Source organism: Tursiops truncatus, chromosome 20 (genome assembly GCF_011762595.2).
Source record: "Tursiops truncatus isolate mTurTru1 chromosome 20, mTurTru1.mat.Y, whole genome shotgun sequence".
Taxonomy (NCBI): Eukaryota; Metazoa; Chordata; class Mammalia; order Artiodactyla; family Delphinidae; genus Tursiops; species Tursiops truncatus.
In genome coordinates this window covers 15,202,892-15,230,845 of record NC_047053.1, presented here as the reverse complement: position 1 = coordinate 15,230,845, position 27,954 = coordinate 15,202,892, and the positions used below count along the sequence as shown (strand labels likewise).

At 40.8% G+C, this 27,954-nt stretch overlaps 2 protein-coding genes across 2 annotated transcripts in view; one reads left to right on the top strand and one right to left on the bottom strand.

Moving 5' to 3' along the window:
- Positions 1-9,085: 9,085 nt before the first annotated feature.
- On the top strand, positions 9,086-14,419 carry CRYBA1 (crystallin beta A1). The gene is made up of 5 exons (XM_033847610.1): positions 9,086-9,130; positions 10,174-10,292; positions 11,539-11,680; positions 13,750-13,892; positions 14,164-14,419. Exons 1-5 carry the CDS (start codon positions 9,086-9,088, stop codon positions 14,309-14,311), a joined length of 597 nt encoding a protein of 198 aa, XP_033703501.1. The 3' UTR covers positions 14,312-14,419.
- A 673-nt stretch (positions 14,420-15,092) lies between these two features.
- Positions 15,093-27,954, bottom strand: part of NUFIP2 (nuclear FMR1 interacting protein 2) — a 29,001-nt gene continuing 16,139 nt past the window's right edge. The window contains exons 3-4 of the mRNA XM_019926998.3: positions 25,319-25,351; positions 15,093-23,541 (exon numbers count right to left, since the gene is read on the bottom strand). Coding sequence (XP_019782557.1) covers positions 23,489-23,541; positions 25,319-25,351 — 86 coding nt within the window. The 3' untranslated portion in view covers positions 15,093-23,488. The remainder of the gene's footprint in view (positions 23,542-25,318; positions 25,352-27,954) is intronic.

The following is a 27,954-nucleotide window of genomic DNA, read 5'->3' as shown; positions in this document are numbered from 1 at the left end:
GGATTTAAGCAAAATTTGTAATGGATCTATAGGATAGTGGGGAGGGGAAGAGAGCTAAAATCCTGTCTGCCAAGATAAGAAATCAGTATATAATGTCTAAAAATCAATGAATACCAAAGGAAAAGCTAAAAGAGTTGAAAATGGTAACCTTTGAAAAGCAGGGTTCCTGGGTTTGTAAAAAATATTTATTGTACAGTTAATATATGACTTCTTCAGTTACATATACTTTTGTAGTAAAATATAGACATTATTTTTTAAAATATTAGAAAAGAGAGGGCTAATCGATTAAATAAAATTCCTAAGAAGACAGAATGGTATGTTATCCAGGACAGGAAGTGGTGAACATCTGGGACTGGAGGTGAAGAGGTGAGGGTTGGTGTGGAAGTAGATAGTGCTGCAGGTACTGTAGGTTCCAGGGTCAGGAAGTTGGGGAAATCCATGCCTGATGAAATAGGATGTAAGTTCTCCTGCTGGGGGTAAAGGGAGCACAGGTGGGTGAGCAGCATGAAGAGAGCAGCGAAGTAACACACCCATGTTACAGGATGTGAACATGGACGTTTTGGCTGAGACATTAGATGTTAGAAACCAAAGTGAGGGGACTTCCCTGGCAATCTAGTGGTTAAGACTTCACCTTCCAATGCAGGGGGTGCTGGTTCGATCCCTGGTTGGGGGGAGATAAGATCCCATATGCCCCACAGCCAAAAAACCAAAACATAAAACCGAAGCAATATTGTAACAAAATTCAATAAAGACTTTAAAAATGGTCCATGTTAAAAAAATATACATTAAAAAAAAAGAAACCAAAGTGAGTTATGTGACAGAACACTATGCAGAAATTCCAAAGGAGGTGTTTGAGAACTGATTTGACGGCTCTTAACACTTCCTTCCGACACCGAGGCTGTACAGTTGGAGAGATGAGAGACAGACTATGGAGAGAGTTTTTCGAGAAGCTGTGCTGTGAACCCCATCATCCTTCAGGGAAGGAGTGAAAGAGCTTCACCTTAGGTGAAGGCTCCAGGGACTCCACTTAGAAAGCCTGTTATGTGTCCCTGCAGTTAGAAATCTAAAGGTCAGAAGTTGAGCTGGGCAGTTGCTGAGGGATGAGGCAAAGCAGAGGAGGCTAAGTAAGAATCAGCCTACCTTCTAGAATTTGCTGTGGTAAAGTACATGTAGTGTTTCCTGAGGCATGGCGTGGGTCATGCCTCAGAAGGAACTGGGATGGAGCTGGAGCAGATTCAGTCCAGCAGAACTCTTGGAGGATTGATGGGTCCTCAGCAGAGTAAAGCTAGACATAGACCACCAGGGGCCTAGGGGCTGTAGAAGGAACAATAGCCAGAGTGGAGATGCACAGACCTGGGTCAAGGTTACTGCAGGTGGTGGTGGCGGCGGCGGGGGGTGGGGGGCGCGCGGGGAGGTCGGCGTCTCCCAAGAACCAGTAAGTGCCCACAAGACGGGCAGTTTTGAAGATTTGCTGGGCACAGAATGTGAAGCCATCTTATCACAGGACCATCAGGTAAGGAATGTTCTGCTCTCCTTCTCCCATTCCCTCCAATCCTAGAAGGATCAGAAACCAGTGAGTAAGCAGGAGAAAGAAAAAAGAGTGCCCTTAACCTGGGCTCAGGCTTTCTGCCTAACGCAGGTCCTATCTGGGGTAGCAAGGAGAAGACACCTTTGAATGGAGATTGACGTTTTGGTTACTATAGTGGATTGAACATTCTCACTTTAACTTGAGACTGTCTTTTATGATTTAAAGTACATCCAACTTTTTATTACCTAAAAATGGCCACAAAAGGTCTTGGGACTGCCCAAGTTTACATCCAGGGCAAGGGAAAGAAATTAGCCCCAGTGGAAAAACATAATGAGGCAGAGGAGATGAAAATAAATGTGCTTTTATGGCTACTGTCTATGAGTCATGCTGTTCAAACAAATGAAGGGTGAGGGATTCCTATAAACAACACAGTAAAGAATATAGATTTTGGAATCAAAGAGAATCAAGTTTGAAACCTGATTCTGCCACTTCCCAGCATTGTGACCTTGGGCAAGTAACATAAGCTCTCTGAGTCTGATTCTTCTACTGTAAAATGGGGTTAACCAAGCATATCTTTCAGCGATACTTGGGAGGATTACATAAGATAACATTTGGGAAAACACTTAAAAACATATAGATTCTCTCCCGTTCTCCACTCTATCAAAGGATGTTGTAGGGTGGCTGGTGGGACGGGGTATGCCAGGGAAGTGATCATGAGGATGGTGACTTTTTTTTTTTTTTTGCGGTACATGGGCCTCTCACTGTTGTGGCCTCTCCCATTGCGGAGCACAGGCTCCGGACGCGCAGGCTCAGCGGCCATGGCTCACGGGCCCAGCCACTCCGCGGCATGTGGGATCTTCCCGGACTGGGGCACGAACCTGTGTCCCCTGCATCGGCAGGCGGACTCTCAACCACTGCGCCACCAGGGAAGCCCGGGATGGTGACTTTTTTACACTGTCTTCTCCAAAGGACAACAGAGAAGCAGATTGGCAGAGGGGTATCACCTCTGGATCCAGACAAAGGTGGAAGGAGACCGGTGTCGGCAGATCAAAAGCAGGACACCCCGTTCCATTTGAATTTCAGATAAACAGCAAATAATTTTTTAGGATAAAAAATGTTTAGGACCTATTTATACTTCAAAATATTAATTGCTTATCTGGAATTCGAATTAACCTGGGTGTCCTATATTTTTATCTGCTAAATCTGGCCGCCCTAAATGAGACACAGAGTTGAACTACTTGGCTGTAGTTGAGAGAATGGGCTGAGTGCCACCCAATAGGATAAGTCCCATCTTTGTTCCTATTTTTCTAATAGTTTCATGGGGTTCCAGTTGAGAGGAAATGACAAGCTGCAGTATTGAGAAATTCAGTAAGACCGAATGGAATTGAGATGCCCTCCAGCTAGTTACACACAGAAGAAGCAGGTTAAGAGGCTGGGCCCTTAGGACCGCAGCACTCCCTAGCAAGCAAGCGGGCATCCGTTTATGCCTGGAAGCAAAGGGATAGATGAACACAGAAAGAGCTCAGAAAGAACCAGAGACTTGAGATGCCCCCCAAGTTCTCTCCTAGCGCTTGCGCCTTCTCAGGCCCAGCCAGGCCCTGGTTCTCCTACTTGTTTAAAGGTGTAGCAAGGACTAGGGCAATAAAGGTCCCCCCGAAGCAGCCCCTCATGGGGGAGGTAGGTGCTGGCTGAACGCTGACTGGGCCCTTTGCTTTGTACTCATCCTGCTTATTCCCAAACAACAGAAGTGCTGCTCAGCCGCCTGGTCAGCCCCATTATGCTCTTGCCAAAAAGTGCTGAGTCCAGGGGCTGCCCTGGCCCCATGACCTCACCCCTCTCACCCTGGGCCTCATCCTGTGAGGCTCCCTGGGCCCAGAGACAAGGTCAGGGTGTCCAAGCCATCCATAAAATTCTTCTGAGCATCTACCATGATTGTCATGTAGCCTTAGTGCTGGGGAACCCAAGGTTCAAATCGACCACGTTACATTTGGGGACTGTCTCATTCTCCTCAACGCCTGTCATCACCTCCACATCTAAAAGCCCCTCCCGCTGGGTAGACAGTTGCCCCACCTGTTCATGTGATGAGTGTGTGGACTGAGAACAGACTTCACAATCCCTGTCCCCCGTAGATCAATGCCCTGCAGAAGATTAAACTGACAGAATGCGCTGTTAAAATGGAATAGAGAAAACTATTGGAAAAAAAAAAAAGAAAACGGAATGAATGTGGTCTTTTTGAAATTCAAAGACAATATTTTTTATCTGATAAATGTTTCTAAAACTTTGTTGCTTGTTCCCACTCATCTCTATGAGAATCTGGCACAAGATAGTATCTGACTTGGAACAAGCTATAATATAGTTACCATTTATTGATGGTACTGGGTCCCAAAGGCTACCCTAAACACCTTCATTTCCCTTCATCTGACAGCCGTGGGTCAGGTAGGTATTATCATCCGACTTTACGCCAGAGAGGCAGGGTTGCCAGTAGGAAAAACTCTGTGCTTTCGAATCAGAGAGACGTGCATTCAAGTCCCTGTTGGGTTCCCTGGCCCAGAAATTGGCCCCTCAGATCTTCAGTTAAGTCACTGGTAAAATGGGTATTATAATGATCTACTTCATGGGGTTGTTTTGAGAATAAAGAAGGTAGTGTCTGGTTCACGGTAAATGCTCTGTACACAGTAGTTATTGTTATTAAGGATGAAGAGGAGAGACCCAAACCCAGCTTGGGAGAAGGGAATACAAGCTGGTTGCTCTCTTGGTTCCCACTCCTGGAGTGGCTGTGCCCTGACTTTCCTGGAAAGAGACAGCGGAGGGAGTTGGAGCTCTGAGGCCATAACCATCATGGGGCAGGTGAAGCAGTAGTTCCAAACAATGTCAGGGGGGGAATCCTGTAGAACTTGGTTAAAAATCATATTGAGGGGACTTCCCTGGTGGTCCAGTGGCTAAGACGCCACACTCCCAGTGCAAGGGGCCCGGGTTCAATCCCTGGTTGGGGAACTAGATCCCACATGCATGCTGCAACTAAGATGATCCCAGGGCTTCCCTGGTGGTGCAGTGGTTAAGAATCTGCCTGCCAATGCAGGGGATGTGGGTTGGAGCCCTGGTCCGGGAAGATCCCACATGCCACGGAGCAATTAAGCCCGTGCGCCACAACTACTGAGTCTGCGCTCTAGAGCTCCCAAGCCACAACTACTGAGCCCATGTGCCACAACGACTGAAGCCCAGGCGCCTAGAGCCTCTGCTCCACAACAGAGAAGCCACTGCAAGGAGAAGCCCGAGCACCGTAACGAAGAGTAGCCCGCGCTCGCCACAACTAGAGAAAGCCCACGTGCAGCAACGCAGACCCAATGCAGCCAAAAATAAATAAATAAAAATAAATAAATTTATTAAAAAAAAAAGATCCCGCGTGCTGCAACTAAAGGAGCCCACACGCGGCAACGATCCCATGTGCCGCAACTAAGACCCAGCGCAGCCAAATAAATATTTTTTAAAAAACATTGAGGTGCTATTTGGAAAGCATGATGGTTGCACTGGAGATTTGGTACTCCTTCTCCAGCTTCCTTGGACTTAAGGTAATTGAGGAAAGAGGACAGAGGACAGGCTAGGGATTCTCATGACCCCAGGAAAATTGGATGGATATTTGTAAATTGTTTGCACAGTGACCTTGATCTTCCCCCTTACAGTGGTTTTGTTCATGGGTTTGGGCTTTTCAATCAAACGTGAAAGCCCCATTTTTCTGCAAAAATTAAAAATTGGCTCAATCAGCCTGCATGGCTCTAACACTTCAGTAGTGTGTAAAGCTCCCAAATTGAGATGCTGAGCATGTAAGAAGCACAAACACAACACAAGCAGGTCGGCTGTGGCTAGGGTGGTGAGGACTACGTCAGTTTCACCTCTGCCGCCAGAGTCACAAAACTCCATCATTGGATGTCGTTCATTCATTCAAAACATATTTACTGGGCTTCCCTGGTGGCGCAGTGGTTGAGAATCTGCCTGCTAATGCAGGGGACACAGGTTCGAGCCCTGGTCTGGGAGGATCCCACATGCCGTGGAGCAACTACGCCTGTGAGCCACAACTACTGAGCCTGCGCGTCTGGAGCCTGTGCTCCGCAACAAGAGAGGCCGCGATAGTGAGAGGCCCCCGCAACGTGATGAAGAGTGGCCCCCGCTTGCCACAACTGGAGAAAGCCCTCGCACAGAAACGAAGACCCAACACAGCAAAAATAAATAAATTAATTAATAAACTCCTACCCCCAACATCTTCTTTAAAAAAACAAAACAAAACAAAACAAAAACATATTTACTGAGCTAAGAGTTTTGCCCAGAGCCAAAGATAAAACAATGAACAAAACTGAGCCCCGGCCATCATAGAGGATGGCGTCTAGCAGAAGCAGCAGATAATTAAGCAGTTTCTTTATCTTCAAAAATAACTTTGTTTTGATAGAAATATGTCCACATTGTTCAAAACTCAAAAAGTACAGAAAACTATACTATGAAAAGTTTTGTCCTATACTCGAACCCCAAGTGCCCAGTTTCCCTCCTCGGAGCCCAATATTTCTAGTTTCTAAAACAATTTCTAAGTGTGATCCATGCCATCATCGGTAAGTGCAGGGTGTCATGAGAGCACTTGGTGGGGGTACCTAAGCCAGTCCAGAAGTCAAGGAATGAATGAATGAACAAATGAACAAATAATAAGTGTTTTCCCAAGACCCCAGTTCTGAGGAGAGAGAAAAGGAAAGTCGAGGAAGAATCACCAGCATGGACAGCTGGTGCCTTAAGCCCTTGCACAGCCACCAGCCGGCCACGATCCCCAAGGCGACTCTGTTCTCGCCAGCCATCGATCCAGATGCCATCAATTAATCAAGCAGCAGAAACATCCTAGGGTGGCACATCACGCTTATCATCAGACCAGTGGATTTGGAATGTTCTGCCTGACCTGCAAATACTTGTGTGTGTACCAGAACTGGCCCCTGGATTTTTGGTTCTGAGAAAAGGGGGCTCAGACAAACCTGAGTTCCAGGCCAGAGAGATTGGCAGAGGGATTGGGAGAACTTTACTAGGAAAAGTTTCTTCCTCTCTCCAAGCTGCTATGAGATTTTCTACAGGATCTGTCACCAGAAGGAGAGTAGGATAATATGTAATAATAAACCTACGATGTGTCAGGCAGATAGTATCTCCTTTTTGGGGGTTGAGAGAAGCTGAATAACTTGCCCAGTCACCCACCCAGGAGGAGTTGGGATCTGAACTCACATCCGCCAGGCTCACCCATGGCAACCTCCACCCATGCACCCTCCTCTTTCTCACAGTAGCTATGATTCTTGAACCACACATCCTCCCCTTCAGGGCTCCTGGGGAGGCCCCCAATCACCACACACTCTTCGCACCAAGAGCCCTGAAATTCCAGGGAGAAATCATTTTACCTGTTAGGGTACCTTGGGCCTGTGAGACTGCTAAGGGCCTAAAGCAATATATTTTTTAAAAACCTCAAAAGATTTATTGGCTCCAAATTTGAAAAAGAAAGCTGCGAAATTAAAATGAATATTTAATAACATAGCTAAAGAGAGAGTCCTGTCTACTAGCTGACCATAACTGAATTCGACTCTTGCATAGTTATACATATAAATATGGTATAATGAAGATTTCCAAGCACACACTGAACCATTTTTTTAAAAAATAGAGTTCAGAATTGTAATAATCCTTTGCATTTTTAAACAAAAACAACCAAAACGTATATCCTGTATGAGAAAGGAGGTGCATTTTGATGTGTTTGTTACGACATGGGGTCTTAGAAGGTCCTGGGGTGGCGAGAGGAAGAGAATCTGGAGAAGAGTAGGGGACAAGATGCACGCAGAGGCCTGTCCTCACCTCCCAGCTGCTCTGAGAGCAAGTCCACAGCAGTCAAGGCCTGCACAGCCAGCCTTGCCCACAGCAGCAGGGCCTCTCTGGATTTCTGTATCCCAGGTTTAAACAAAGCCCTGAGGGATGTCCGCCCAGCAGGCTGAGCCACCAAAGCTCTGGGATCAGGGGGAACAAAAGCAGAGGGAAAGCAGAGTGCTGACAGGGCCGGAGGGCATCAGCCGCAGGGCTATAAAGAGCAGGGCCATAGAGGAAGTGGCACCAGATGGAGACCCAGACTGTGCAGCAGGAGCTGGGTGAGTAAGGCCTTGAGGGGTGCTCTGGTCCTTCCTTTCCTTCCCCTGCAGAAACATGCCCAGAAGGGGGACCCCGTCTTCCTGCCTTGTGGTCAGAGCCTCTGAAGATGGCTGGAGAAGACTGGGGTACTCTGGGGGAGGTAGTCTCCTCTTGCCACCCCAAGAGGAGTCACTTACATGACAATAACCACTGCCCTAGCAACCACAGCTGGGAGGGGGCATGGGGCCCCAAGAAATGACAGGCTCCTGGGGCATAGGGAGAAGGTAGGGGGGCAAGAGCTAGGAAGTGCTTGTTCAGAGGTTCAGAACGGAGAGTTACGTCACAGAGTTTATATGCATCAGTCCCTGGGCCAATACCAGCCAGAGGGAAAAGCTATGAATGGCTGTTCTGAGTTAAGAAAATTGACGTCCACCTGCCTGTCTTCTTTCTTCCCTCCCTCCTTGACCTCTGCCCCCTGTCCTTCCCTCCTTTACTCTTCCTACCATCTTTTTCTATCTACCTCAGCTCTATGAGCCTCCTCACCTGTAAAATGGGGACAATGATAGTGCTTCCCTCATAGGCTCATTGTGAAGATTAAATGTATTAATGCATGTAAAGCATGTAGGACAGGGCCTGGCATAGGGTGGGCCACGGTTCAGTGTCAGCTATTATGATCATCCTCTTTTCTTCCTCACTTTCCTTCGGTAAGTCTTTCAATGCCGCCCGTCCCCCTCCTTAAACACGCACCACCCCAACATGGGCTCAGCATGGTGCTACACCAGTCACTCTGGAGACCCAGCCCTGCCATGGAGATGTTCACCCAGGACATATTCAATAGGAAGACAGATCAGTACCGTGATGAGCGCTGGAAATGAGGAAAGAAAGCAAGTCACCATAGGCTGGGGAAAGCAGCAAAGTCTCCGGAGGCAAGACCAAGGCTGGGTAGTTCTAGAAGGCAGAGAAGTAGGGAGGGAATGGTGCATGGCTGTGCACAGCTGGTCCGTGTGAGGGCTGTGAGAAGCCAGGTGACAGTGAGACCACGCACTGGTAATATGAAACGTCTGGACTGGATGGCTGCCAAGGGGTTTACACTGGGGTATGTAAGACTGAGGCGATGCTGCCACCAGCAGCGGGTGCCCGGAGGCAGGCAAGAGGACGAGAGCCACGTTTACCAAGTGGTCATGGCATCTGTTCAGTGCTCTACCTGCGTTATTGCTTCTAATCCTTACAATAACTCTGCGCATAGAAGTTTTACCGATGGAAAACAACTGAGGCTCAGCTAGGGAGAGGCAGAGCCAGCGTCCCAACCAAAGTCTGTTTACTGGACTTCAAGCCTCCTTTACTTCCGCCTGTGCTCCTCTTCCCTCACCCCAGAGACCATGTCATTGGTGTGTGTTCTGTCTTCCAGAATCCCTTCCAACCACCAAGATGGCTCAAACTAACCCCATGCCGGGGTCTGTGGGGCCATGGAAGGTAAGCCCATCGCTATCACAGGGAAAATTGAGGACTCCATCAGGGCAGGGGGTATAATACCACCTCAGAGCAGGCCTCAGAGCTGTGCTTTTCCATGGGACAGTGACCGACCAATAAAACACCAGCTTGTAGGGGAAGGGTTCACCCAAAATCCAGATGCTGTCTCAGGAAGGTTCTTCTCAGGGTGCCCCATTCGGACAGAAGAAGGATGACCCCGGAAGCCCATGATGGGTGGGAAATGATACCTAGTTTTCTAGGTCAATTTTCCTCCACACCGCTAAAATCATCTTAAAATAGAGCAGCCCAAGTGAATCATGACATGGAAAAACTGAGGGCCCAGAAATGAGGACAGATTTGCCACCAGATCCCAAATAAATGGTTGGACTATGGTCTCCTGACTCCCAACGTGAGGTTGGTTGTAACCACTGCCTGAAGTGGCTGGTCCTCAGCCACTGTTTCCCTCAACACCCTTACCTTTCTCACTGGGTCAACTCTTGAGTCCTGTTCACAGCTTTGGGAGTTGTCCTCTAGCCAGGTTCAAGAGCCAAGTTCTAGTTCAAGGTATGAAAGGGGTTTATCACAACTCTCCCTTTACTCTTTAGGTTTCTATAGCAGGTGTGGCTGGAGCTAAGAAATAATTATTTCTTAGCTGAGGCTAAGAAATAATTCACAGGGAGGCCCTCCCTGGGTCTCCCAGATTCATGGCTTCTGGCCACACTTATGCAGGAAGCATGGTGGAGTAAGAGTCCACAAATCACTGGTACGCCCACTAGGTCGGCTATCATCCCTGGAGGACAATTCCTGTCAGAAACCAATCCCCACGCCTCATCCCGACTGGGCATGTGAACACCGCCAACCAGTGCTATTAGTTCAAACCCCTTCTTAACCCAGTCTACACTAGAAGAGACCTCATCAGGCCTCCTGGGCTGCAGCTAGTGATGGAAAACACAGGTTCAGACACAGGTTAAGATGTTGGCCTGGGCCTCTGTTCTTCCTGATGTACCACTTTCTAGCTCTGTTTTCCCATTTTAATCCCATTTCAGATAACCATCTATGACCAGGAGAACTTCCAGGGCAAGAGAATGGAGTTCACCAGCTCCTGCCCAAATGTCTCTGAGCGCAGTTTTGACAATGTCCGGTCTCTCAAGGTGGAATGTGGCGCGTGAGTATAGACCTCAGCAGAACATCAGGCCCCTTATTTCTGGTCCCTTCAGACATGTGGCCATAAAGGTGGAGATCAGGGAAGAAAGATGTTCCCCCAAACTCTAATCATTTCTGGGAGAGCAGCCTCCATACTTAAGTAATCTCAAAAAAAACCCAAAAGTCACTACATATGTAATTTAGTAACTCAAAACTGGAAGGAACATGAGGTTCTTAGTGGCTTGGTATTAGATTTGGGCGGGATTAAAGAAATATATACCATGTGGTGGGGCAGTGATGGTAATCAGTTCTGTGCTTCTGGAGCCCAGAGGCTTCTGCCTGGGATTCCCTCAGAATAGCCACAAGCCCCTTGAGTTTTTCTTTCCTACAGAAAAGAGAGAGGAAACTATCAAGCTACAGCTTCACAGCTAACTCCCCTCCATGTCCCAGAGCAGACACTGTTAGCTAATTTCTCTTTGTAAAAAGGAACTCAACTCCAGAGAGTAATTGTAGTTCCTAGCTAGTCTTTCAGGAGTTTCTTGGTGGTGGTTAATCTCCTTGGCAAGGAAGACCCTCTCTTGTCTTCTTACTCTTGGCAAGTTAGTTGAGGCCTTGATCATCAGCCTGAAAACACAAAGGCAAGGACTCTACTTTGGCCTAGGCAGAACTGGCCGTGCATGTAGACAGGTTTCCACAAGTTGCTCACCCCCAAAATTGAGCTCTTCAACCCTTAAAGTAAAATTCTTTAAGGTGTCATCAGTAACTGAGACCTGGTTGTGAAAAATCAATCTGAGGTGTTTTAATAAATAAGGTATAGGTATATATAGGCATGCAGAAGAACCCACAAAGTGACAAGGAAACAAGAGACTAGTCATTCATCAGCTGCCTGTTCATCCCTTTGCTTTCTTAGAAAGAAGTCAATAGGTTTGGCTGGAGCCAAAGCAATAGTCAGTCACTAGATCCTGAACCTGGAGCTCCAAGTAGAGAATAAGGTAACTTGGAAAGGAAATGTAATTTTAGACTTTGTCAATACTCATTACTCAGGCCAGTGAAGTACACCTCTTCAGTGGATAACCCCAAACAAATATATTTACAAACCCACATAGTGCAGCTGCCATTCTCCACCTCTCATGATAAAAGTATTACTTTGCATGGCTTTAATTGGATATTTTACCCCACTGTTAACATCTAAAACAAAAGATGCCTTCTCCATGAGGCCATGTAAGCTCTGAACACCATGAACAAACACCATTACTTGTCTTTGGCAGCTGGATTGGTTATGAGCATACCAGCTTCTGCGGGCAACAGTTTGTCCTGGAGAGAGGAGAGTACCCTCGCTGGGATGCCTGGAGCGGGAGTAATGCCTACCACATTGAGCGCCTCATGTCCTTCCGCCCCATCTGTTCAGCTGTGAGTCCCTGAAATTTTCATTTCTGTGCATGTGGGGGATGGATAAGAGAGGGTGCATATGGACTGACACTTATGTTATTTCCCATCAGTTATGCTGAAATGTGGCAGGAAGGAAAAAGGTATAAAAAGAAAAACACTGCTCCCTTAGTTTCTAAGTTTACCATTTGATTTTTTTCTCTCCTAGATGGTATTTTTTTTTTTTAGATGGTATTTTTATTAAGCTAAAAGTAAGGGCTTCTTATAGGTGTCAGGAAGCGGATACTCAGGAGCCCAGATCTTCAGAAGTGCAATAGGATAATTAGTGAGAGCACTTACCATGTAATAAAAGTAAATCCTGGGCCAGTTAAATTTCAATCTGTGTATCATTTTACCTAGAAACAGGGTAATGCTGAAGTAACCCTTTAGTACAGACTGAATAAGTAGGCAAGAGCTCCAGCACCTCTTATCTTTGATTCCTAACTTTGTTTCTAACACTAAGCAATATTCAATTATGCATCAGAATGGGATGCTTTTAGTCTTTTGGAGAATTCAAGCAGAAGCAGGATGACCTTGAGGGGTGTGTTGAAAAATGATCCCTACATTGGGAGTAAGGCTAGGCTAAAACCTTTTCAAATGTTCATCTGTATCATGCGATTTTCTCATGATTTTAGCTGTTAAATTATCTCATCTTAAAGTCCTACCAAAATTCAAGTAGTGGAAATGGTAAACTAAACTGTTCTAGAACTAAAAGGTATTTAGTATTTCCCTATCTGGATGTGTTTTCATCTCACTTTAACTCCAATTTTTTTCCTCTAATGTATTGATATAATTTACACATAGTGAAATGCACAAATCCTAAGTGTATATACTTATGAGTTTTGAAAAACATGTATACCCACATAACCAACACCCTAACCAGATAGAGAACAATTCCATTGCCCCATAAAATTACCTGGTGTCCCTTTCCAATCAATTGCTCCTTTCCACTTGCTATCACTAAGGCTAGTTTTGCCTGCTTTTGAACTTCATAAAGGTTAGTCTCTGCCTTCTTAATGCCTGTGTAGTCTTCATATCCCCTACTGGACATTTACATTGTTTCCAATGCCATGCACACACACAAACACTTAGGCACACATGGACTTACTTTTCCTATCAATTTGTGGGATCTTTTCCACATTACAATTAATCCTTTGGTTGGCTATGTGTTTCAAATATTTTTCCTGCTGTCATAATTTTCCTTCATTGGTCTTTCATTGTTCCAAAGTATATCAGTTATTTGTACATCTTAAATGTTATGGTATTGGGACTTCCCTGGTGGCGCAGTGGTTAAGAATCCGCCTGCCAATGCAGGGGACATGGGTTCGAGCCCTGGTCCAGGAAGATGCCACATGCCGTGGAGCAACTAAGCCCATGCGCCACAACTAATGAGCCTGCGCTCCAGAGCCCGCAAGCCACAACTACTGAGCCCACGTGCCACACTACTGAAGCCTGTGTGCCTAGAGCCTGTGCTCCACAACAAGAGAAGCCACCGCAATGAGAAGCCCGCGCACCGCAACGAAGGTTAGCCCCCACTCGCCGCAACTAGAGAAAGCCCGCGCGCAGCAACGAAGACACAACGCAGCCAAAAATAAAGATCTTAAAAAAAAAAATCTTAAATGTTATGGTATTAAACTGGATTAAACAGGATAACCCAATTTTTTAAATTTTTTTTTGCGGTACGCGGGCCTCTCACTGTTGTGGCCTCTGCCGTTGCGGAGCACAGGCTCCGGACGCGCAGGCTCAGAGGCCCAGCCACTCCGCGGCATGTAGGATCTTCCTGGACCGGGGCACGAACCTGTGTCCCCTGCATCGGCAGGCGGACGCTCAACCACTGCGCCACCAGGGAAGCCCAGGATTACCCAATTTTTTTTTTTTTTTTGATTACCCAATTTTTAAAATCTCTGTATTGCCTGAAATATTTTTACAATTAATGATCATGTACTTCCTCCTGTAAACCAGGAGAGTTTTGAGTTTGATAAATTTGGTAAAGAATTACAATGACAGCCTTAACACCGGTACTAAACTTAAAAAAAAAAATTTCTGCATTATAGAATCATAAGGAGTCTAAGATTACCATCTTTGAGAAAGAAAACTTTATTGGACGACAATGGGAAATCTGTGATGACTACCCCTCCTTGCAAGCCATGGGTTGGTTCAACAACGAAGTTGGTTCCATGAAGATACAATGTGGAGCGTAAGTGCATCTCAGTTTTTCCTCCCCCAGACATTCCTGTATGGAAGGATTTATGTTGACTACTCTCATACCTTTTTTCATAATCAAGGTTAATTTTCAGCTGGTTGTAGGTATCTGCTCATAAATGGTGCCTGGCGTATTTAGGATGGCTCTTGTTTTCTAAGCCTAAAAGCCTTCCATATCATTGTGTCGAGGAAAGAGGCTCAGGTTTGGGGGTCTTGACCAGGTTCTTAACTAGTTCTAATAATCCAATCTGCTTTGGCTTTCCTAGCTGGGTTTGCTACCAGTATCCTGGATACCGTGGCTATCAGTATATCTTGGAATGTGACCATCATGGAGGAGACTATAAACACTGGAGAGAGTGGGGTTCTCATGCCCAGACTTCCCAGATTCAATCAATTCGCCGTATCCAACAGTAGTGGATTAGAAGCTCCAAGTAACAATTCCCCAAGCACGAGTCCTTGCTAAGCAATCTAGAATGAATTTTATGTTCTGCTCAGATACTGCTTCCAAATGTTAGCTGCTGAAATCCACAATAAATGTCATTAAAAAAAACCCAACAACTTTGTAGACTGAATTAACTACCATGCTTTATAGAAATCACATTTACATGTCTGAGAATCTTAAAAGACAAGCTTCAGTAAAACCCCAAGTTCCCTTTTGTGTCCTTGCAAGTCACTTACCTGGCCAAGGACAATGATTCCCTATTTCAAAGAACATGAAAGCATATAACCCAAATGCATCAGTCTATATAGTGACACACACTTTTGGTAAATGTTTTTTCATCTTTTCTAACCCCCACTCTAATGTTGATGTTAGCACTGTTTTTTTTCACTTGTGACAAATCAATGTTAAACAAACTTAGGAAGTTTCTCAAATATGCACTGCCATATTGCTTAACTGCTTAGCTCAATTTCAGTTTCTTATTTCAACTGGAAGAACATAAGGCTCAATGTCATGACAAAAGGCAGGATAGCTGCTCTCACAACCGATTTTTCCATACATATGGCAATTCTTAAGTACCTTAATAACCTGTATGATTAGAAAAAAAAACCATGACCTATGACCATGCTATATTTAAGACTTAAATTATTTGTACATTTGACACTTTGAAAAAAATATTATCAATGTCATGATCTTAACTTAGTTTTCAGTAGTTTTTTTGAATTAAAGCACACAAAAGATGATAACACAAACACCTCAGAAACTTTAAAATTTTTTATTCAACAATGTACACTTATTGTCTCTTAATTTGATCTACAAATTTCTCAAGTTTTTTTTCCTGATAAAATAAGTAAATCTGGGTATGGATGTAGAGTGTTTGTAATTTGTATTTTTAAAACACTGAACATGAAGTAAGACACCAATAAAGGAAGATCATCATGTAACTGACACTTCCTCAGAATCCATGACATCAGAAACAGCTATGGCAAATACCTAAGCATTTAGCAAAAGGGTAAATTTCTGGCCACTGTTCTTGTATCTAGAAAAGGCCTATCATTCTGGACTGGTCAAAACAAACACTGAAAAAACATTTTTTAAATTGGGAGATGGAAGGAAAAAAATCCTCTAACATAATTGTAGCCCATTAATTGTCCTTTCCCCCAGATTAAGAGGTAACTCAGCTCCTAAGTGCTGATGCACACAAGACACAGAAATTACTTTGCTCCTCCAATAATGTTCTAAGACTGAACATGTGAACCACTGACAGATGCTGAGGAGTAGTCATAGCCATCAAAGATGATGCTATACTCCTGCATTCATGCCTTTTAAGGCCATGCATTATGGGCCACCTTTCACATCTTGATTAGTAGACTTAGATTTTAACTGTCACTTTCAGTGAAGGTATAGAAGGGTTTTGCTGTGTTTTCAAAGACAACAACATACATTAAGAGCACACTTGATGATAGAGAAGTAATATTCTTCTATACATAGGAAAAAGCTATAAAACAGAAATATTTCTTTTATATCTAGGAGCAAGGGGAAAATACCATTAGTATTATCTCTACTTAAACATATTAGCCTCTTCTACAAAGGTCCGGAAGAGAATATAAAACAATCTTTTAGAAGATGATTTGACAAAACCTGGCCAGTACATCTACACAACCTTTAAGTACACATACATGTGAAGTAAAGCTATTTAGTACATGCAGACTGCAGCAATTAAACCAAATCAGCTCAGTTTCTAACCTGTTCTAATCAGCTTGGGCAGTTTTAAAAAGATACACATCATCTTTAACCTGTGCTTTGATCTTTAAAGAATTGAATGATTCTTATCTCAAGTCAGTCATTCATTCAGTAAACCAAATTTATGCTAAAGCAAAGGTAAAAAGGCTATCCTACCTTTAAACCAGGTTTAGAGGTTTAATATAGAATTGTCACAGAACTCCATGTGGCAAAGGTCCTTCCTTCACTTCAGTTTCAATTACTTCCCATTTCTATTTGATCAAATCAACGAAAATTTCATTGAAGAGTATCCAACAGTTTGGAAAGCTGATAAAACTGCCCTGTTTCAAAAAAAAGCCCTTTAGTAGACATGAGTCAAGCTCTCATTTTAAACCTATGTTATTAAAATAGGTGCCAATTTTCCTCTCTTCTAGTTCCACTGATGAGCTAGCCCAGAACTCTAACTTTGAGCCATGTTTCTAAACATGGTAAAGCTAAGAGCAGCAAAGTAATAAGGATAGGTCACTTTTGGTAATGACACACAAATTAAACTTTCAAGACATGTGCATAGCTTTATTCATCTACTTAGATCTAACCTTTTCATGGAGCTTCGGCAAAATTCGAGTGTGCAAAATGCATTTCTAAAACGTAATGCAAGCAAAGCTTTTCACATTTACACTGGCAGGAAATACAGAGAAACTAACAAGTCACAGTAGGGAGAGTTCAGATCTTTTTTTTCTTTTTTTTAATGACATAATTGCACAGTTCATTATTTTGAGACAATTGTTGCAGACATAAATATTTAAAATTTTCTAAGCAAGGTGCTTTAACAATAAAAAATTTTAAAGTTGGAAAGAGCCAATAACTTGGATCATAGCTCACATAGAATTCCAAATGAAAGTGGACTCCATTATCTCCCTAGATTTTGCAAACAATGCTTTTTATAACACTAAAGGAAACAGCAAGCTGAAACTTCTTTCAAAGCACACAAGAAATGGTGTCATCACATTACTTGAAGAAGGTGCTGAGCGGGGAGGGAAAGAAAGTGAAGAATCCTTTTACTATTTCCCACTACAGAACAGCCACTAACAGACTAAGAACTGAAAAAAAAAAAAAAAAGGAAAAGATACAACCAAAAAAGTAAATCAAATCACTTCCCAGTTTATAAAATAGTTCCAGTTTGTGACGAGATCTGTAACTTTAAACAGAGAGCACCAGTTGGGTGATAGAATGAGCATTTCATACTGCATAAAAATTAGTGAGGTGGTAAGAACCATCAACTGTCTCAGGCATTGTAACATGGCCTTTCCAATTTTTTTTTTAATATACATGCAAGGCACATTGATATAAAAATAGATCTCTGGCCAACAAATATATTAAATAAGCAAATTAAAATTTTGGCTTTGCAATATTGGCAACATCAAAATATAATCAGATAGCTTTGGACCACATCTCTCTCTCATATTCTTCCACCCCATTTGGTGTTTTTCCTCCATCATATTGGGTTCAATCTCCTTCAAGTTTGAGTACGTGCTTGAGAAATGACTTTTCCTCTTGTAAAGTAGCATAAGTTTATCTTTCCTAAGTAAAAGTACGCTAGAGAAGAATAGCTGGTTTTGATTGATTTGATTAAACTAAATCGGATTGGCTTGGGGCAACATTATTTCTCCTCTGTATACAAACAAAAATAAGCTCCCAGTATATATAGTAGACAATTGTTTTCTTTCTAAAAGATCAGCAACAAACCAATGATACTTCCTTTAAGCCATTCTTCCCAACTCCTCTTTTTGAGGCAGAGGGAATAACAGAAGCAAAATTAAGATTTAAAAGATTTTCAGTAGTAGAAGACATTTTAAGGCCAAAACGTGTAATACTAACAGAATTTGTATTTTCCTAAGTTAATGTCCTTCATAGGCCAATACCATAAATAATTTGTACTGATTCCCTCCCAAAGAGAATTTTTAAATTCATTCACTTTCGTTAGTGGCTGTGCTACAGGAAAGGTATCAAAGCAACCTATAAAGGTATGGTATATAGTAATGTAAAAAGTGCATCACATTCTTGATTTTTCAGTTTCTCATAGCAGCAGCAGGATTAATCCAAGACAGAAAATAGTTGTATTCTCATCCTAAAAATGCAACAATACCTAATGAAATGTATTCAGTATCATGAAAGGATCCTCCTCCACGGAGGATAAAGGAAACAAACAGGGGTAAACTAAAGGCATTCGTTCATATTTACATATTAAACCACTTTTGTTAACACCAAATCTTTACACCTAGCAAAAGAAATATTTAAGAATAAAGCAGACATTACTAAAGCAGTATCCATTTTTGGAGCCTTTGTTTAGCACCTGAGGAGAAAAGGATTTATGGAAAGCTCTGCAATTTACCTCAAGTTGGTTTTGTTGGTCTACAGAGTAAAATTTTGATATGCAATCAAAGTGAAACTGAATTGGAAAATGTCTGTAGCTATTTTAATAAGGCTGCAGAAAAGGGATACTGCAGTACTATAAAATGGCTTTAGAACTCTGGACATAAACAAAATCTTACGGATAAATAGGGAAGTCTGAATCAGCAAACCCACTTGTGAGGATGGCTGTTCCATAGGTTTCTAGCACATAACTGCTATTTGACACTCCCAGTAATGCAAAAGCAATATACCATTCATGCTTCACTGAGTGTTTTTATCGTGTAGACAACTTAAAACTCTATTTATTCGTAAGACCCTTCTTGAGTAGCAAAATGGTGTGAAGTTTAGTTTAAAACTCGGTAAATTTTAGTGAAGTGAAATTTTGCTTTTCAGTGAAGCCAATGATTCATCATTCTTTAAACCAACCCAGGGTGGTCCTGGTTCTCACACATCTGAACAGATTGATGTATATTTAAATAGAAACATTTTAAGATACTTAAAGCAGAAGCCCATCTTTCTCAAAATAAAAGAATCCTGGTGCTCTGTCAATTAATTACATTAATGAAAATAACATCAATATTAAGAACTAATGATAACCTAATGCATCTCTGCAAACATAAAGCAGTTATTATTCTTTTAGTCTTATCCTCTCCCCTCCCCTTTAAACAAATATCAACATTTTTGGGGGAAAAAAGCTGAGCAAATTCTACCCTTTCTTTTAAAAATTCAACAGTAAAATTATGGGTAGGACTATTAAAAGACACTGCCTGATCAGAATCTACAACTGGTGCAGCATTAACAGACCTGATCATAATATGTATTTGTCCCACTATAGTGTCTGTTTTACACAGTTAGCACAGGTATACAAGAGGGATCATGTGTTATTTGAGGATATGGCTCAGTGGCATAACTATTCTCATAATCCTTGGAAAGTGTAGACTTTTAATCTATTTCTAGAACTTGAGGAAGAAAGCCTTGAAAGAATGACTTCCTCCTTATTCAAAGTCCTCTTCTAAATTTCCTTGACTGTGGCCATTTGGTACATGACATACAATTTCACTAAAAAAGTTTACAGCAAAAAATAAACCATTAGATGCCTCCAACTGGGTTAGCAACAAGCCTAACAACCAAGTACGGAACTACCACTGCTATGTAATGTTTTGTGAAAGAAACACATTTTGTACTGTGGACAACACTCGTTGAGGTTTGTCATATTTTCCCTAGAAACGGTTATTTGAAAAAACAATGCAGCACTTTTTTTCCTTTATAAAGTTTTTGCAGATTCTGTGATGATTAGGGTAAGCAGATGATTAAGGAAAACAGCAAAATTCTAAACCTCTCCAGCCATTTAAGGAAAAACAAACTGCCATTAACAAATTCCTAGTTATTGTCTATCCACTCCTAGAAAGTAGAGGAGGAGGAAGGGCTGACTACAGATGCTGTAAATACATTGTATGTGAAAGCTCATTATTACTGAAGTCAGAGGAAAGGCTATGGAATTAACTTCAGTTCAGCAAAGTGGGGTGAATGAAGAGAAAGATAAATACACCCTGTCTTTTGTGGGGAAGGGGAATTATTCAAGACATCTACAAGAGAGTGGTATGTGACACAGACACCTACAATCAAGACAGATTTAAAAAGAAATCTTCACCCTTAATTAGTATCTTCATAGCTATTAAAAAAATAGGTCATGATTTCATTCTTAGTGCCATTTTTCAAATACTACCCTTTTAAGGATTAAAACCACCTGACTTTATTCTGTGTAATGAAAACAAATGGCACAAAATAAATACAAGTTCATTCTCTGAATACTAATATAATGTCTTACACACATTCATTTACTAATTTTTAATATCTCCCTCTCTCTCACACACACAAGCACTCAACAAACACACACACAGACACACACCTTTTCAGTCTTTATAATGGAGGGATGTTAAAAATCCCCTCTAGACTGTATTTGGTTTATGCTACAGTACTAATACTCTGAGTTGAAGAAAAATTCTTTATACCGAACAATAACACATCAATGTTATTTAAATGTGCTAAATTAATCACAGCTGAAGCTTACACAAAATAATCAGAAAACATCAACTCTTAAGATTTTTCTTTTTTTAATAAGTGCTCTGTAAGGAATTGTGTGAGGACCTAAGAAAGATTGCGACAAGTAGAGTTAAGTGTTACCAAACAGCACAAAGGAGACATGTCTCAAAAGTCCTGCTTGTACCTAGGCAAGTAAGTCCATTAACCCAATGCCCCCAAAATACTGACAGTTAATTATGGGGCACTAGGGTTCCAGAAGGTTAAGAGACATCCCTAACTCTATACCTCTAACCATATAATCAAGGAAATTTCAGTGGGGAAATCAAAGTGAAATGTTGCATTGTTTCATTTAGAAGTGAGACTCAAAAACCTTTGGACAGACACAGAGATGGGGTACATTCTCTTTTTGGCTTCTCTAAACATGGAGGCCTGAGGGATGTGGAAGGGAAGTAGGAAAGCAATGACAACTTTCAAAAGGTATTTTCAAGTAAGTGTTGCTTCTAAATTAAAAATTCAGATGCGGGCTGTTTTTTTTTTTTTTCCTTTTAAAATATATATTCATTCAACCTCTGTATATCACAAACCCAGAAAGTTTCTTGTGAGTTGTGACACAGAAGAGCTTTCAAATTCCAGGTAAGCAAAATGGATGTTTAAAAAAAGGAGGGTGACAAGGGGAGAGGGAGAGAATCTGGCCCTAAGGCGACAAGTGGTTACACAAGGCAATTGAACACACAGCAGAACTTTAAAACCTGTAAAACAAACTGGAGCCTTTTTTTTTTCCTTTAATCAACCTTGTATCTTTTTTTTTTAACCTTTTGAAAATTTTTATTTAAAAAAAAACACAAAAACACAGACTTCTTTCACTTTAGTATGTGGTATGATGCATTTTCCAGTTTGTTCAATGCTTTAAAGCTCAAGGATGCCTCTGCTTTCAATTGTACATGGGCCTGAAGCATCCTAGCTTTTGGCAAGCAGGCAGGAGACTCAACAAAAATCAAAATAGAACAAGGCAGACTAAATGCAGGGCACATCTGTAAACATATTATACATTTGAAAATTACAATATCTGTAAAAGTGATACAGTTTACAGGGGAAATGAAACTATCTGGAACTGGCCTACCACAAGTTTCTGAACCTGGACTGATACAATAAGTTATTATATATATATATTATGTATAAAAGTTTTGTTTACATCAAGTGGAATTGGCAATCCATGCTTATACTTTTAAAATCTAAGCAGGGCAGAAATCCAGACTATAAAGATATTTTCTCTACTCTATGCTGAGTCCAACAGCTTCTTTCACAAACTACTTGTTAAAAGCCTCAAATAATCAACAAAACAAGAAAACTCATCCATACTACAGTCGCTCAAAACTGGACATTTCTTAAGCAAAAGGGTTGAGCAAAAGTAGTTACTTTCTCCCCAAATACCCCTAGGGATCCAGTCTACTTTTATTAGAAGACTACATCTCTCTATATAAATGCCCTGCTATTTTAACCTGTATTTGACATACATGGATATACTAATTTCTATGTGTGTGTGACGCAATGCTATGTCAGGCCAGAGAACTTGTTTTTACGCCACTAACACCACCCAATCTTAAATTGGACCCTTAGTTTCTGCACACACAAAAAAATTTATTTTAGCATGCTATATACAAGCTGCAGTGCAACAGGATGGTAATGTGATGATAAGACAGGGCTAATGCTCTTCTCTGCCCAAAAGAAAATTTCCAGAATTTCACATTATTTTCTTTAAAAAACCCATTTGCTCTAGTATTAAAATATATTTATTAAGATATAATCAGAAGCTAATAAGCTCAGAAGTATAGTCTGAATGGAAACACACCTTCTATAGGCAGGGTTTATTACCTCCTCACTGGCTAAAAACATGAAGTTTCATAGTTTTCATGGACTTTTTTCTTCCCCCTTTAGATTATTTCTGAGAAATTAAAAGAGAATTTACAGAAAGGTACAGAAGCTTCTCTTCAGATGTTTGATGAAAAACAAGAAAAACAGCACATTTAGTGTTAGTGACAGAGAGCAAGTCCGGAGCACCTACAGTTGAAAAGCAGAATATATTTTTGCTCCCACTTACACAATTACATTAAAATATGGGCACAGGAGTATTTTTCCATATTAAATATCTAAAGCCAATTGTTTGTTCTGTAACTTTTCTTTAAATGACACTCATGGATTCTTTACTTATTAAAGTCCAATATGTAACCAAAGCCAAGTGAACTATGTACCACCAACTATTCCAGAACTGTAGAACTTCAATGCCCTCCCCTATCCCCACCCCACAAAAAAATAAAAGGAAAGAAAGAAAATATTTCCCCAACACCCCACAGAGGCTGCTTAGCTCCTGACAAGACATGCAAATCATATTCTCTAAAAAAATACACCCCTGCAAACTTCAAGGCATTTTATCCAGCATTCTCGCAGGGCTCATTAGTATAACCAAAAGATCAAGGGAGGAGTGGGGAAAAATGTTGAATCATTCTGGGTTCCCCGTGATTAGTGTATCACTTTAGTCACAGAACAAGATACAGAGATCTTTTAAGTGGATTTGCCTTTCCAGTGGGTCATTTGTTGCCCAAGTTGATGACAGCAGGAACTTTAGAACCACGCTTGTTAATAAGTCCATATTCATTAATCACTTGCATTCACACTTAAAAACGAAAACTAACAAAAGAAAAAAGAAAAAAAACTATTCAGTACCAGAGATTAAATAACCATGTGTAGTCTCTTGAAATAAATTTGATTCCTTAAGAAGTCTAATTACTTTCAGGTGCCTTTTTTTAAATAACTATATATATATATGTATATATATATATATATTTGTATATATTATCCTGTGATTCTACTTATGGTTCCTCTGCTGCGTTGAAGATCTAGGAGCATAAAAGCCTTGTGTCCCCCATGAACGGTGGCTCTAATGCTGCAGAAAGGTTACAAATAGGCAGTCTGGTCCTTCATTGATCTGGACTATCCATGGCTTCATTGTAAGTGATTATCCTTTTGGGATCTGGAGGGAAGTTTAAAAAATAAACACATAAATAAAAACGAAGTCTGAAATCCCCAAATGCCCACGTTCAAAAAACAAATCCCAAATAACCATCATCATGTAAACTCCTTTTATGAAAACACAATTTAAAGGCCATTTCCTCTTTGTATCAACACATGTGTGATTCACTTTTTCTCAAATAAATCCACCTCAATGGATTCCCAGCATAAAGGTCCTCGAGCCAGTGAGGGGCCTCAATGCCTACAGGTTAAGAGGGTTGAGTTCAATTAACCAGGACAATGTGCTTCTCCTGATTATAAAAGTAGCACATTTGAAAAAAGCAGACAAAGGTTAAGTCATCAATAATCCAATACTAAAGTAAACACTTAGATTTATTTTCTTTTGTTCTTCTCAGCAAAATGAAGTCAAAATTTATTTAAGAAATGTGGATTGTCTATTAAGGAACTGTTCAAGAAACACCTAGCACCAAAAATTTCAGGTTAAATTAAAGCAAAACTACCAGTTCCGTCCTAATTATTACTTATTTCTTCCCTCTAATATCCCATAGCACCACCAGACTTTATCCTCAGCAACAGCAAAAACCTGTGGATATCCTAGGTTGAAGTATAAAACAGTCAGAATGTGTCTGGGCAAAGACTCCAGTGTTATTTTAAATTCCCATTATTTATCTGTATGCCCCCCTCTTCTGGAGAGCAATGTTTTTATTACATACTATGTCTATCTACCCTAAGAACTTTTTGAAGTACACATGCTTTAATGAAAATAAAACTTGTCAACCTAATAGAAAAGTATAAAGGCCTGAAAATAATATCGAAGAATTCAAGCTCACCTGAGGCTAAGAATCAATCTAACTTAGTCCAGAAACAATATCCTTTCTAGAACTCCAAGGGACATCCATTAGCAGCTTGCCAGGAAGGCAACGCTCAATTCTTAATAGTTAATAACCATTTTAGAGTAAAAAATAGGTGGGTCTACTTCTGCAGGGTATATTTTCTAGTCTATGTTTTAAATGTGTGTTTGAATAAGGAGGTACACAGAAAGCAATTCAAAATAATTTAAGAGCTTGCTAGTTATTTTCAGGTCATGGTTGTGTTAGACAAAAAAGACCTGGCCTAAGAATAAGAGAGAGGATGGAAGAAGCAGCAATGCTGGAAAATCGGGGAATCTTACTTTCTAGTCCGGACACTTTCTAGTTTATATAGTAACCCCTCTGTGCCTCAGTTTCCTAATTTGTAGTAAGAAAACAGAATTTCTAATGCCTTCAAGTTCTGAAATTCTAGGACTTTCACATTCATCTGAAATTCACTTATTTTAACTAGCAAGGTGCATGGCAAGTGGGATCCTGCCCTGTAAGTGGGCTTACAGGGCTCTGAAAGCCAAAATCTATTATTAGTGACTGACTCTCCAAACCAATACTCACTTTATTTCAGGTATCCCACAACTAACATATTTTATTGTATTTGGAAATAAAGCACTCAATAATTAAGATAAGCAATTTTCAGTTTTTTTAAAATTCCAAATTATCCAGATGTGGATTATCCAGTCCCTCTGCCCTCCTGCTACTCACATCTTGTCTACGGGAGTGAAGGAAGCTAATCTGCTATTCTGTAGATTTCTAACCTTCTTTGCAGAGAATATACAGCCCAAATAAGGTTTTTAAAACAGCTAATATTTTTATGAACTATGAATTTCAGTTCTTAGGCTACCCTTTGTCTATCACACAAATACAGATAAAGACTGGCCATAAGGACATTTTAGGTAACCTAACCATTCTTACCTTGCTTCTGCAAATTCCAAACAGATTCCATTTCTGCAAAGAAGGAAAAAAAGGATTACTTTTATACACCAAGTTTTGTAGAGCAAAGTTTAAAGCTATGCTTTTCACTTTAAACCTAAAAAACCTAGACGGATTATTGCTGGGCTGGCGGTAGGGCTGGGTTCTATGAAACCCAGACAAAATATTCATATTTTCCTTTAATTCTTGAGCGTGTCATTGAGATGGCCTTAAATGTTGATTACAGAAAATCAATTATTACCTGAAATCAAATTGCCAAGAGAACAATCTGTCTGCACAAACAGTAAAGATATGCACATGCATGCTACAGATAAAATGATTTTTTTTGTAATAGCTCATTGTTATTAAAAAACACCAAGTATTTTTGGTCAACCCATCATCCTTCAACAAGGTGCCGACGTCTTTTGAATGAAGCATTCATCAAATTTAATTAAGCTTGACACTTAAAATGCCTTATTAAAATTTTACTTAACTCTGTGTTATAGGTAAGTAGTTCTCTCCTACAAACCCAACCTACTCTTCTTAACCCATAAGGTCAAAATGTCAATCCATACCTATTTATTAATAACACACAACCCTTATCTGTTCCAATTCCATTCAAATGTGATCATTTACAATGTGCCTATTTTAGTATCTTAGAATAAGGGAAGTAGGTACATGACCAAACTGTAGTGACATACAGAGAGAGGGCAAGAAAAACTCTACCTGGAAGCATAAGAAAAAGCTTCACAGAAGGGATATTTGAAGCCTTGAGGAATAAGACAGTAGACGACTATTACACCACAAGAACCTAAGAACTGTTCCTTGAAAGGAGATTAATGTAAACAAAAACTACTTAGTAATGGGAATGACCTATAACTAACACTGAGAATAAGTGCTCTTCCACGGCCCTATAACTACCATTTTGAAAAGACAAAAAGGTGATTTTTATTCTGTATAACTGGACTGTCTGTAATTGTATTCTATAATTTATCAGCAACCAATTATAGTTAAGGAAAAATAAAACTGGAGCTCATTAAGATCAGATACATCTGAACATGGGTTATAGTTAAGGTACAATATAATAGCTCCCCAGGGCTAAAAGGAAGTAAGTGTCGTCTAGATCTAAAATTATTACTTTTTGTTTTATGTGAATGGATGGGGTCAGGGAATGGTAGAATCACATTCTCCCTGCCCCCACCCCATCAAACTCGCTTCTAAAAAACCTGCTAAGATTTTTTGAAAATTTGTCAAAATTGGATGTTTGGAGTAATGGGTTAATTATTCAAAATGATCAAAGAATTACCCAGATAAAATCCCATTCAAGGTATCACAGCAATTCCCTGATTAAACAAAGACTGGGAATAATGCACTGGTTGCCACTTGGTCCAAGAGCTTAGATGGATGCTATGGCCTTTAAATTGCTGAGCAGATGCCCATCTAAAGATTGGCAGGAAAATTCCCATCTCCTAGGAGGTCTAAGGAGAGAGAATTGCAACCAGTCTAATCTGGGAAAAAAAAGAAGATATATCAGGAAAGGAATTCTAGTCATGGCACTCATGTATCTATCACTTCAATATAATTTCTAATCCCACTAGTTTCAGGCAATTAGGAGTAGCTGCAATAGTCATTAGAGCTGTTATCTACAAACTTCTGGATCTCAGAATGGCTTACTTTAAGAAGTCCAAAGATAAGCCTTCCTTTGGTTGACCTCACTACAGAAAAAATTAATCCAACCACCTTTCCCCCTTTTAAAGTACAGAAATCTCCCATTTTGCAACAGATAAATTCCTGAGTTGTGTATACACAGTTTACTTGATGCTCATTATTTAAAGTTTGCTTAATGCAAAGATACATCTATATTTAGTTGTATGTTGAGAAAAGAAAAGAACAATAGAACTTTTCATTGTTATAGCCCGCCTATGCTATAACATTTTCCTTTCTCTTCCCAGCCGAAAACCTCAACCTGCCGCTGCCCCACCCTGTTTTTGTGGGGGGGGGGGGGGGAGAAGGGCACTACATTCAAGAGTCACAGTAGCAGCGTACTATTGTACTTCTAAAGCTGAGTAAACATACACATTTAGAATAAAGACAAAAATAACTATTTGCAAACATCCCATTTCTTTAGTGGATTGAAGACATTTCCTTAGCTTCAACTAGGACATTCAGTTTTACATTCTACTCTAATAATTTTAAATTATTTCTGGCAAGAAATTTTATTACCCTCAAATATGGGCTCTGGAGTAGTGAATTTGACTATGACTCCTGAGGAGGGAAAAGGGATGCTGACTTAGCTAAAAAATTAGTCATGGGCCAGCCTAGCTTCCAGCCAGGAAATCAGCATTATCTGCAGTGTTGTACTAAGAAATGAATGCAATTCCCCTTCCTGCTATTTAATATCAATTACTTCTGTAACTAGTAGCAACTTGATCTCCTTGACTAGAATTTAATGTTTCCATGAAACTCCAAGTTAAGATGAAAAAGAAGGGGAAATAAATCAAATATTGTTTGCAGGATTATATGCCATGCTTCAACCACTCTAAAAAGACTAACAAGAAGCTAGTGACAGAGAATACATGGGAAAGAACTGAATGACATTTTGCCCTCTTTTAGGTTACAAAAGTTTTGATTCAGACATT